This window comes from Armigeres subalbatus, chromosome 3, assembly GCF_024139115.2.
Source record: "Armigeres subalbatus isolate Guangzhou_Male chromosome 3, GZ_Asu_2, whole genome shotgun sequence".
Lineage (NCBI taxonomy): Eukaryota > Metazoa > Arthropoda > Insecta > Diptera > Culicidae > Armigeres > Armigeres subalbatus.
Window position 1 is genome coordinate 174,307,786 of NC_085141.1, and position 13,609 is coordinate 174,321,394.

The 13,609-nt window shown below is 40.1% G+C and overlaps 1 protein-coding gene across 3 annotated transcripts in view; it reads right to left on the reverse strand.

Annotated features, from left to right (window-relative positions):
• LOC134225334 (transcription initiation factor IIA subunit 1) overlaps positions 1-10,097 on the reverse strand; it is a 36,818-nt gene extending 26,721 nt beyond the window's left edge. The window contains exons 1-2 of one of the 3 annotated variants that reach the window (XM_062705310.1): positions 9,781-10,097; positions 9,467-9,641 (exon numbers count right to left, since the gene is read on the reverse strand). In XM_062705310.1, coding sequence (XP_062561294.1) covers positions 9,467-9,490 — 24 coding nt within the window. In that variant the 5' untranslated portion in view covers positions 9,491-9,641; positions 9,781-10,097. Of the gene's footprint in view, positions 1-9,466; positions 9,645-9,780 lie in introns of all 3 variants that reach the window. The other 2 variants (XM_062705308.1, XM_062705309.1) reach the window with 2 other exon arrangements.
• Between the last annotated feature and the right edge of the window lie 3,512 nt (positions 10,098-13,609).

Here is a 13,609-nt window from a genome sequence, read left to right on the forward strand (position 1 = left end):
CAAGGGCAGCTGTTGTATAATTGGTAATACGTCCGTGTACTTATTGGACTAGTATGGGTTCAAGTCCTACCGCCAGTCGAACCTTTCTTCGCAATCTTCTTCTTCTTATATATATATAAAACTTAATGTTTGTATGTTTGTATGTATGTTTGTATGTATGTTCCAGCATAACTTCTGAACCCATTGACCGATTTCAACCAAATTTGGAACACACATTCTTCATCTTAAGGAGACGACGATAGGGGGGGTTAGGGATGCTCTTTGGAAAAGTGGGAGGGTGTGGGGGGATGGGTATTGCATAGTTATCGATTAACATAGTTTGACTTCCGAACCCCTTGGCAGATTTCAACCAAATTTGGAACACAAATTCTTTATCTTAAGGAGACGATGATAGAAGGGTTAGGGATGCTCTTTGGAAAAGTGGGAGGGTGTGGGGGGAGGGGTATTGCATAGTTAAAGATCAACTTAGTTTAACTTCCGAACCCCTTGGCAGATTTCAACCAAATTTGGAACACAAATTCTTTATCTTAAGGAGACGACGATAGGAGGGTTAGGGATGCTCTTTGAAAAAGGGGAGGGGTATTGCTTAGTTAAAGATCTACTCAGTTTAACTTCCGAACCCCTTGGCAGATTTCAACCAAATTTGGAACCCAAATTCTTTATCTTAAGGAGACGACGATAGGGTGGTTATGGATGCTCTTTGAAAAAGGGGGAGGGTATGGGGGGAGGTGTATTGCTTAGTTATCGATCAACTCAGTTTAACTTCCGAACCCCTTGGCTGATTTCAACAAAATTTGAAACACAAATTCTTTATATTAAGGAGACGAAGATAGGGGGGTTGGGGATGCTCTTTGGAAAAGGAGGAGGGTGTGGGAGGGAGAAGTATTGTTTAGTTATTGATCAAGGGGTATTGTTTAGTTATCGATCAATTCAGCATAACTTTTGAGCCCATTTACCGATGTCCACCAAATTTGGAACCCATATTCTCTGTTTAAGGAAGACTATATCAGACAGGGTAGGAGTGTCAAAGCTAAATGAGAGAGAGAGCATATTTATGAAAGGAACAGTTTAGTATACCTTTTCATCGCATGGGTCAATTCAAACCAAATTTGAAAACACGTATTCTGACGAAAATGATATTTCCCAAAAATGATTCTTACCGATACACGATCCCAGAATATGACATTTCCCTGAAAATGAAATATCCCTGAATGAATCAGGCCATTAAAATAACACTATTTGGCCTGAGGTCATTCGACATGAAGAAAGCATGCATTTGCTGGGTATAAAGAAATGGTAATTGTTACTCTTCATCGAAATCATGGTTTGCCCAATGAAAAACAATGATTAATGATAAGAAAATTATTTTGAGCTTTTTAATGGAATGTTTTCACCCGTCATAAGACGAGTTTATACAATCCCATTGAATTCCACCACTTAATTGTATCTTGACAGATACGTATTTCGACCTCAAAAGTAAGGCCGTCTTCAGTGTCTCGTACGTCGTAAGTCGTAAGTCGAGTCAAGTACGAGACACTGAAGACGGCCTTACTTTTGAGGTCGAAATACGTATCTGTCAAGATACAATTAAGTGGTGGAATTCAATGGGATTGTATAAACTCGTCTTATGACAGGTGAATGATTAATGTGTTTCCTTCTGGATGGTGGATGAAATGGCTCCTGTAAAAGTAGGCATTTGCCCGGAATAAGGCAATGGTAGGAGTGATCTCTTCTTTAAAAATATAAATAATGAATGAATAAAGCATCGGTAGATGTTTTTCCTTCTTTAGCAATTGACGTTTTCCCGGAATAAGGCTATTCAAACCAACGATCCCTTCTTCAAGATCAATCAATGTTTCCATTGATCAAATGTTGAAATATAAATAAGTTAACACAATTACCCTGTTGACCAATTGGTTTTATCCTTTTCTAATTGTGAAAAAAAAAACTGAAAACCAAACTTGCAATTCCGAGCAAGGCCGGGTACATAAAGCTAGTATCTCATAAAAACACCTTAAAATAGCAAATCAGTCTACCGGTTCCAATCGGTTCAAATACGGTCCAAGAAGTACTTTGAACCGATACTCGGTAAATTTATTTACCGGTTCTAATCGGTTCAACTACGACCCAGGATGTACAAAACTACCATAGAATGCCATATCTTTCGAAATCATGATATTTGATGTGCCACATGATAAGTTTTTCTTATTTCCCAATACTGACCTTTGAGCCGGTACTCGGTAAATCCGTTTACGGGGTCCAATCGGTTCAACTACGGTCCAGGTAATACAAAACTACCATGTATTGCCATAACTTTTTAAATTATGAAGTCTGATATGTCGCATGATGATATTCCGTTAAGTGACCCCGTTACAGGTTCCGACAGGTTCTAGAATAATCATTTCCGAAGTATGCGTTCTGAGAAATGGCTATGGCTCCGGAACCGAGTGGCCAATCCTGAAAAACATAAAACTACTAAAACTTCAATAAATTCCTCTTCTTTTGGTGGCAGTTGCGATAAAAATGTTAAAAGAAAAAAAAGTTACAGCCAAAAAGAAGTCACAAGTCAACTATCATTTATCATAGCACACAAAAAAGAACGAGCAGTACGGTAACAACTTCGAGCTGCTCATTGGATATCACTTATGAAAACAAAGCCCATCTAGATAGCAGGGCTGGTAGCGATGATTGTCGTTCAAAATAGTGGCTTTAGTGACCAACGATGACGAAAAAGTGACCAAATAGTTACTTTAGAATGAAGTTTTAAACCGGGGATAGAGCTACATGTTGCATTAGCATTGTTATGATATAATTTGTAGATGGTAAACTGGTGTTTTGTTTTTGAAATCCTTATCTAGAATGGTATCAGAATGCAAGAAAAGGCAAAAACAACAAAATCATGAAAATTACTGCTACAGGCCACGCCCGTCTTTACCGTAAGGAGGGAGAGGATGGAAGCAAGAGGCCAGTAACTGCGATACTCTCATAATTACCACGGAGTTGGATATGTAGGATGGTATTCGTTGGATCAGCCAGAAGCTAGCAATATGACCATGGTACCATATTAGGGCATCATATAAAGTAACACACCACGAGAAGGTATCTACCCGGCGTCACGGGAACGTGTAGTGAAAAACAACTTGTTACACGAAATTATGTTGATAATTACAACATCATTTGATGTTTATTATGAGCTAGAAGTTTTCTGTATAACAACAAAAGAATGGTATAAAATGATCTAATTGATTCCTAGATGGTGAACTATTCGGACTCACAAAGCTTATTGGCGAGCAAACGTTGCATGAAGAAGGAGAAGCATTAAGAAAAAGATATTTTAGTTACTAGATAAAGATTGTCGCTTCGGTTCCCTTTGTTCTGCTGTCCGAAACATGTGTGGTACCTAACTGTCAAATCGTATGGATTTTCCTTCTTTGACATTTAGCTCCCCTATCCTCGCCAGCAAAAGATGTTCCGGACAGCGACGACAGCGACAATCTTTATCTAGTAACTAAAATATCTTTTCATTAAGATGATATTCGAAAAAAAAGTAGAAGGTTGTATCGTAGCGCTGCAGGAAATCTGTTGGACAGGACAGAAAGTGTGGAAAAGCGGGCATCGAGCGGCTACCTTCTACCAAAGCTGTGGCACCACCAACGAGCTGGGAACCGGCTTCATAGTGCTGGGAAAGATGCGCCAACGCGTGATTGGGTGGCAGCCAATCAACGCAAGGATGTGCAAGCTGAGGATAAAAGGCCGTTTCTTCAACTATAGCATCATCAACGTGCACTGCCCACACGAAGGGAGATCCGACGACGAGAAAGAAGCGTTCTATGCGCAGCTGGAGCAGACATACGATGGATGCCCACTGCGGGACGTCAAAATCGTTATCGGTGACATGAACGCTCAGGTAGAACGCTCGAACGACAACGACCAACGATGCATAAACTTTGCAGCCTCCCGCGGAATGGTAGTCCGAAGCACTTTCTTCCCCCGTAAGAATATCCACAAGGCCACATGGAAATCACCTAATCAAGTAACGGAAAACCAAATCGACCACGTTCTAATCGACGGTAAATTCTTCTCCGACATCACGAACGTACGCACTTACCGCAGTGCGAATATTGAATCCGACCACTACCTCGTCGCAGTATGTCTGCGCTCAAAACTCTCGACGGTGATCAACACGCGTCGGAGTCGTCCGCCGCGGCTAAACATTGGGCGGCTACAAGACGGTAGACTAGCCCAAGACTACGCGCAGCAGCTGGAAGTGGCACTCCCAACGGAAGAGCAGCTAGGCGCAGCATCTCTTGAAGATGGCTGGATATTCGATCCGCCATTGGAAGCACCGCAACCGCTGCACTAGGCACGGTGGCTCCGGATCAGAGAAACGACTGGTATGACGGTGAATGTGAGCAGTTAGTTGAGGAGAAGAATGCAGCATGGGCGAGATTGCTGCAACACCGCACGAGGGCGAACGAGGCACGATACAAACGGGCGCGGAACAGACAAAACTCGATTTTCCGGAGGAAAAAGCGCCAGCAGGAAGATCGAGACCGTGAAGAGACGGAGGAACTGTACCGCGCTAATAACGCACGAAAGTTTTATGAGAAGTTGAACCGTTCACGTAAGGGCCACGTGCCACAGCCCGATATGTGTAAGGACATAAACGGGAACCTTCTTACGAACGAGCGTGAGGTGATCCAAAGGTGGCGGCAGCACTACGAAGAGCACCTGAATGGCGATATGGCAGACAACGGTGGCGGTATGGTAATGAACCTAGGAGCACGCGCGCAGGACATGCGACTTCCGGCTCCGAATCTCCAGGAAATCCAGGAGGAGATCGGCCGGCTGAAAAACAACAAAGCCCCTGGAGTTGACCAACTACCAGGAGAGCTGTTTAAACACGGTGGTGAAGCACTGGCTAGAGCGCTGCACTGGGTGATTACCAAGGTTTGGGAGGATGAGGTTCTGCCGCAGGAGTGGATGGAAGGTGTCGTGTCCCATCTACAAAAAGGGCGATAAGCTGGATTGTAGCAACTACCGCGCAATCACATTGCTGAACGCCGCCTACAAGGTACTCTCCCAAATTTTATGCCGTCGACTAACACCAATTGCAAGAGAGTTCGTGGGGCAGTACCAGGCGGGATTTATGGGTGAACGCTCTACCACAGACCAGGTGTTCGCCATACGTCAGGTATTGCAGAAATGCCGCGAATACAACGTGCCCACACATCATCTATTTATCGACTTCAAAGCCGCATATGATACAATCGATCGGGACCAGCTATGGCAGCTAATGCACGAAAACGGATTTCCGGATAAACTGATACGGTTGATCAAGGCGACGATGGATCGGGTGATGTGCGTAGTTCGAGTTTCAGGGCATTCTCGAGTCCCTTCGAAACCCGTAGAGGGTTACGGCAAGATGATGGTCTTTCGTGTCTGCTATTCAACATCGCTTTGGAGGGAGTAATACGAAGGGCAGGGATTGACACGAGTGGTACGATTTTCACGAAGTCCGTCCAGTTATTTGGCTTCGCCGACGACATTGATATCATGGCACGTAACTTTGAGAGGATGGAGGAAGCCTACATCAGACTGAAAAGCGAAGCTAAATGGATTGGACTAGTCATCAACACGTCGAAGACGAAGTACATGATAGGAAGAGGCTCAAGAGAGGTCAATGTGAGCCACCCACCACGAGTTTCTATCGGTGGTGACGAAATCGAGGTGGTTGAAGAATTCGTGTACTTCGGCTCACTGGTGACCGCCGATAACGATACCAGCAGAGAAATTCGGAGACGCATAGTGGCTGGAAATCGTACGTACTTTGGACTCCGCAAGACGCTCCGATCGAATAGAGTTCGCCGCCGTACCAAACTGACTATCTAAAAACGCTTATAAGACCGGTAGTTCTCTACGGACACGAGACCTGGACGATGCTCGTGGAGGACCAACGCGCACTGGGAGTTTTCGAAAGGAAAGTGTTGCGTACCATCTATGGTGGGGTGCAGATGGCGGACGGTACGTGGAGGAGGCGAATGAACCACGAGTTGCATCAGCTGTTGGGAGAACCATCCATCGTTCACACCGCAAAAATCGGAAGACTGCGGTGGGCCGGGCACGTAGCCAGAATGTCGGACAGTAATCCGGTGAAAATGGTTCTCGACAACGATCCGACGGGAACAAGAAGGCGAGGTGCACAGCGGGCAAGGTGGATCGATCAGGTGGAGGACGACTTGCGGACCCTCCGCAGACTGCGTGGTTGGCGAAGTGCAGCCTTGAACCGAGCTGAATGGAGAAGTCTTTTATGTGCAGCACAGGCCACTCCGGCCTTATGATAAATAAATAAAAAAATTGTATCACACACTCTAAAAAATCATCACGTCATATTCACGTGAAAAATCACGTAACTGATCTGTCTTGAACAAACGACGATTGTTACGTGACGTTAGTAATGTTCACCTGAAATTCACGTAACTAAAAATCATGGTGAATATGTTTGTATGTACTCGTAAACAATTTAAGTGAGATTATGTTCGTGTGATTGCAGCTTCGGTATTTGCGGAAAAACAACATTGTAAACAATCTTCACATCAGATTTACCTGAAAACAAATATGGTTCTCATCCACCATACTTTTCACGAGTGATTGACTTGACACATAACCTAAACATATTTAGGCTTCGCAGAGGTAAGCGATATTTCAGTTGCGGGAATTTAAAAAAAATATCAACGGAAGTCGGATAAAATTTATAAGATTCGTAGTGATATGGAAGAAGACGAAGCTACATGAAGATAGGAATTACAGTTTTTCGATAGCGTTAGTTTAAAATGTTATTCCAGATTTGAGCTTCCAAGGGTGGACTACCTTTTGAATGATTTACAGCGGAAATAGCAGCAATTTCCGAGAAAGAAACTAGTTTCATCAATTCTCAGCAAATCTGATAAATTTCATTCGATATTCGTCAGTAACTTTGATTCAATAGTGTTTTTGCGATAACTTCGAAGCACAATGGCCGAATGACAGAATTCCCTGTCTAATGATAAAAACATCGTTCTGCATCAAATGCATTTTAACACATCAACATGCGAAGAGGTCTCCGAAGAGAGCTTTCACTAAAAGTTCAAGTAACCAGTACGTAGAATTCACGTAAGGTTCACCTGATCAAACACGTAACTACTTTCAAACTTCACGTCATTAGTACTGGAAAATCCAGTCAGATTCACCGGATAAATCACGTAACTTAACAAAGCTAAACTTTGTTCAGGTTACATGTCATTTAGGTCACTCTTACATGAAAAGTATGGTGGATGAGAACCATATTTGTTTTCAGGTAAATATGACGTGAAGATTTTTCAGAGTGCAGACACGACCGCAAAATTAACGTAGAATTACGTAGGGGAAACGACGGCTTTGGCAGGCTTTGTTCTATTATTGGTAGGGGGGTTTTGTTGACCGAATTTTATGAAATTTGGCCACAATATTCTTTGATACGCAAAGAATGTTTAGGTCAAATTTCAGCATAATTAGCTATAGAAAACCTCCCTGACAATAATAGAACAAAACCTGCCAAAGCCGTCATTTTCCCTATTAGAGTACAGTGACTTAGAACATAAATTATAGGTTTCTTGCCTTTAACCATTTTCTGAATTTGATTTTCAACATTTATCAATTCACGCGCCAGATGACTAATAGCCGAATTGTAGGCAATTGACTGTGTATAACAAGATTCCAACAAAGCCTGACGAAATTTATTTTTCCATAGTTTAGCATCTTTATTCAATTGTTCAAATTGTTGTTCAAAATCTTAAAGAGTTTGTCGATCGATTGACACAAACATCTTAAAAATAGATCGGAAGAAGGCTGAAACGCACAATGCACAGGTTGTATTTTTAAGCCCATACTTTCTGACCACTTTTCGTGACGGTCTCAAATTTGATTCTGCAGGATGACCCCCCTATGTTTTTTCGAAGGACGTATTCTACGTCAAAAAATTGCACGGAGAAGCATACGAAGAAAATTTTGAACCTCTTTTTAAAAGTTTTAGAAGCAATTTAATTAAAAACGATTAGCAGTGCGGGATCGGAAATTTCTTATACTGTGTATAAAGTGCAATATCACTAAATAAAATTTTAAATCGAAATGATGTGATTATTATACAATATAAGAAATTTCTGACCCCGTACTGCTAACCGTTTTTATTTAAATTGGTTGTAGAATTTCTAAAAAGAGTTTCAAAATTTTCTACCTATGCTTCCCTTGTTTTTTTATTAGAATATCATCTATTCTGTTTCTTCTTCTTCGTGCAACATTAGATTGCCAATAAATCTTTGGTAGGCATTTGTTTAAAGCAGAAATTTTTAAAATACGATTTTTCCTGTTAAAACTATACTATAATTTCTAAATGGCAGTATTAAAGTTAATAAAAATGATTGGCTTAATAATTTCGAGCTAAAAAATTCTTTTAAATCTAATTAATTTGTTATATTTTAGATTTTGAAGATCCGACCAAATTATTGACCTTCACAGTTTTTTTTTGGTATCTATGCTTAATTAAAAAACAGAATCTTTTTTTTATATAAAAATTTGATAGTTATACAATAATTTCAATTAAAAAGTTTTGAATTAAAGCATGATCGTGTGGTCCCGTAGTGTAGTTGGTTTACAAGCGGATGGTCATGGGTCCTATTCCCAGCCCTTCCACCAAACCCTCGTCAGTCGCCGGATTCGCAGCCCATACGGTGGCGTTTTTGGATACGCGCCTTACCGTCATGGCTTCCTGATGACGACTGACAACTTGTTCTTCTCGGAGGCATTCCTCCAACGTTACCCGGATAAATGGCAACCGAACAATGTAACGATCATTGGTTATCCGATATAGACAAACACATCGGACAAATATAAACGGACACAATGGACTCACGATGGCATAATATTTAATATTATTTTCGTCTTTTGTCACATTGGTCTTTTGATAATGAAGGGGATGGAAAATAAAAAATAATGAATTTATAAAATAAATCAAAATCATCCGTTTTCTTAAAGAATTTTCTAAAATAAAAACTTTTTTCTATTTTTCCGTTGAAAAAATAAAATATTCCCTCAATACATTAAATTTGACTACCAAATTTTGAGGGGGTGGGGACAGAACTAGATAATGAGATGTTAGTCCTTAAAATAGGCCCCAATCTAAAAAAATCTATTTTGTATTGTATACTAAGATTGTAATTGTAATTTAGATTTAATTTTTTTGAAACATATTCGGAATACTATTTTACGCAAATATGAGAGCCAAGCAATATGAAACAAATGTACATCAGTAAACATAGATGCCGATCCCATTCTCGGAAACATATGTTAAACGCCCCGGCAAATAATAGTGAAGAAATTCGATTAAATCGCATCAAATGACCTTGCCTACCTATACGGAAGTGATGACAATAAAAGCAAAATTATGACTCACCACCGACGTCTGACTGAGAGCCATGATTTATGAGCAGACGTTAACTTCCGGTGCTCCAGAAAGTAGTTTCCTAGCACCTACGCGCACCTGACCGATATGAGCTTTGATCCACTGCGTTGTTCCGGAGGTCCCACTATTTATGATCGGCTGAGATTGTTGCAGGTTTTCGTATTTTCTACTGAAACACAGTGTACCATACGTATTGCAAGGATTTATTATCGACGGAACAACAAACGACGGATACAGATGGGGTGGGAATGTGGCGAGATGGAAAAATAAAAATTGACACAAGAGATTTTTCACTTCATAACTACCTCTCCGACGACGGAGCAACAAGATGGGGTGGCAAAGGAATGACGACAATCGAAACGCGTGTGCCTCTAGCGATCAAAGCAGGCGACGGAATAAATGTCGCCACGAATTTCCGATAAACTGCCGACGACGGACCAGACGGGAGAAAACGGATCTGTTTTCTACGCAGGATACGATTCCGATTTTCGTTCCCCCAGTAGCCAATCAATCGGAGTGTGGGTTTCGCTCGTAGCGCAGTGAAAAAGCGAAACCAAATTTTTTCGACACGACACTTTTCCTTTTATACGTTTTGAACTGTTCTGGCACTGTTGAGTTTGAGGAGCTGTACTGATATTCATTGGAGTGAGTGAGAGGCAAGCAGAGGTGTTTCGAAATCGGATAGACGTGTCACTCACCAAGTTGAATAAAATGGGAAGGATACACTGAAATCAAATTTCATTTAAAATATAGGCTTTTTCATTTGACACTCCCGAGATAACTTACACGGAAGAAAAAAAGTACCCAACGTTGAGTTTTTTTAAGGCTCAAGACTCCGTAACTCTGTTTTGAAAATTAATGACGTTATTGCTTGTTAAGGTAGCCTCACACTTCGGGAATTTGGTCCGCGGATTTTTTCCCCGTGTATTTTTACATAGGGGAACTGTACCGGTTTTGGCCATGTTCCTAATTTGGCCAATTTTGCGAATAACTCCAAAAATAAATCAAATCGGGAGGGTTTTATTAGTTCCAACAAGAGATACATCCCTCACGATCCAACGCTGTATTTAACTGATCGATTATTTTGGAAAAATATGTATTTTTCAGGGTTGGCCAAAATAGGCACTAAGTTGGCCAAAACCGGTGCACTTCCCCTATGCGATGTTTTCGGGATTTGGGCACGGAAAATCAAAATCCCGGCCCCATTTAAAATACACAGGATTTTGTTTTTACACGATTTTTTTTCGCTCGTATTTTTTACCGTGTGACCTCAATTTGCCACCAAACTCTTCGCAACATGTTTCAAAAAATCCAGAATAAATCAAAGAAAAATCACATGATAATTAATATACGTTAAACATTTAGGATGAATGGAAAATTGAGAAAATGTAAATCGCGCAAAAACAAAATCCAGTGTACACGGGGGCCAAATTCCGGCGGAAATTTTTTCCGAGGTGTAAGGCAGCCTTTAGTATTCGTGAGGCAACTTGTACGAAAAAGTGACGAAAATTTGAGGTGGGTGGAAATGGGGTGGTAAAAGCTTGTCAGCTGCTACATAATGTTGCCAGATGCAACAAAATATTTATTTTTGAGCATTTAGGAAATATTTATTATATGGAAACTTATTTTAATTTTTTTCGTACACCACTGGGCTTTCAACATACATTGTTGGGGAAAGTACAGTAAAACACTTTGATTCTCCGAATATTTACATTTCATCCGGTAAAATTTCGAGCACTGAGCAGTCGAGCACACTGAGACAGTTTCCCAAATTGAGGTCTCCAAGCAGATTTTACCAACACTATCACAGAGTGAATTTTTTTGTTGCACACTAAATCAAAATGAAAATGATCATTTTCACCTGGTGTCTAGTTCAAATTTGCGATATTTTTCTTAGTGTTTCCACGCATTGTTTGTTGTTTTCTAACAGCAAACAAGAAAAATATGACAGTTCTAACAGCAAACAAAAGAAAATTTTGTAAACACAGCACCAACACTGATGGGGTTGGAGAGGGCTATAAATGTAAGACGAAATTAAGTCTTTTTTATTCTTCATCCGCAGACTGTTTGTTTGCTGCTGCGTGAGTCTCGTGCCATCCAGCCACACTTTCTTGTGCGCAGTGCAAATAGAACAGAATCGAGTTGAATTAGGCTGTGGCACACAGCCTTGAAAGAGTGCTAGCCACAGATACTGATTTATTAGTTCTAATCTGTAAAATGAGTAAGGAATAATGAAATGTATATTTGCCACCAAAACCGGCTATACGTTGAGAAATTATTCTACGAAAACATTGATTGTGGGGCGAGAAAATAGTAAAAGAGTATGTGCTGTCGTCTGCTTGGTCGTGGCTGCTGCTGCGGCTGCCGTAGTTTTGTTTTTTTTTTACTGCATGGTAGGATGAATGGTACGGTAAAATTAAATGTCAACCATTCTCCACCCTGCCAACAGAAGCTTGCATAATCTTTTCTTTTTTTTCTGGTTGATTTGATTAATTCGCAAACAAACCGCAATAATTATTTGATCAAATAAATCTGGCAACGATGAAATGATGATTCTTTTCTTGTATATGCATAAAGTTGTTTGCGTGTCGACTAGCATATTCGATGTATTGTTTTGATATTTCTAAGTTGCTTTGCCGAGATTTTGAGCGCACTATTTCACCTAATGCGGTACTGAATTTGGGTGTTCCGAATTTTGCAACATTCACAATACGGCCGTCAAATTTGTCTCTCACTTCAAATTTTTTAAAGCAGTTTTCGTTGCTTTTTCGACATGAAGTGAAGAAATTGGTGTTCAACATCAAAGACAAAAGTGAAAGTTAGGTAGTGAATTGTGTTTAGTTGTGATAAAATCAAGAAAACGGCGTGAAAAGAACAAGTGAAAAACTAAGTGCATGTGTATGTGTGTGTCTCGATCGTTCGGAGTTGGTGTGTGTATAATTAGTATACGAACATTTGTCCAGGAAAAAAGCAGTTTTAAGCGCTTTTCAGTCAATTAATTGATAATTAATTAGCTAGGTGAGTGAAAAATTCATATGAAAATACCATGAATATATGTTGACAGAGGTAAGTTGGTGAATAGCAGTGAAATATTGAATTTTGCTAAAATTGCATTAGTATTAGTGCGAATGAATACAAAATCATCTTTATCATCAAATTGATTACGGTTTATAGAGCCTTAAACTTACTTTTGAGTTATTTTTTCTCTTCTCTTTCATCCACTTTTTCTTCTGTTGTCAAAAACAAAAGAGCGAAACAATCCAACGGCGCCAGTTCAATACGGGAAGCCAATTTTGAGTTTTATTACCTGAGGTCGGAATTGAGTGAAATAAACCTCCATTTGGGTGAATAAAATTTCTGTTTGGTACTTTTTCAACATGGGAGTAAAGGCAAACTACTTCGACCCCATTTACTAAATTTTGGCTTCCCGTACGGATGTTCGAGGTAGGGTGAATTGAACTCACTTTTGGGTAGTTTATTTCTTCCGTGCAAGTTTGTTTATAGAAGGTTAGAAAGAAGCGGCATAGTAAATATTTTATATGGTCCAATGCACCGAGTTCATCATTGACGTTTGAGCGGTGCGCTGTTTACTAAGAATGAATACTTTTCCATTCATCAAGTTCATGCAAGTGTTCATTTTTAGTAAAGAGCGCCCGTCTCAAACGTCATTGTGTTCATTCGGTGCATTGGACCATTGATCAAATCGAGAGTAAAATAAAAACATTGAAAGATAAAAAAAAATACGCTGTTTTGATTGGTTGCTTTTGAACGAACATCGGGTGAATTTTTCAGGCCGGTTCACAGGTACAGCACTTTTTCGACTTTTGATTTAAAATTTAAAAAATACATATGCTATACGTTTTGACAGGGCAAGTGAATTGAACAACTCAGTTGAATTCAATTGACTTGCCAAAAGTTGAACATGTTCAACTTTCTTTTCGTTCAAGTGAATTGAATTAAGGTGTTTACACGTTCAGTTTGCGTTCGATACAAGCGACTTGCTTAATTCACTTGCCTTGTCTAAACGTAGCATTAGAGGCGTCAGAATATATGGGTTCTTTGGGAAAGTTTACCCCCAAATAAATACAATTTCTGGCCTAACGATAATCTGAGACCCAATAAATACCGATTTTT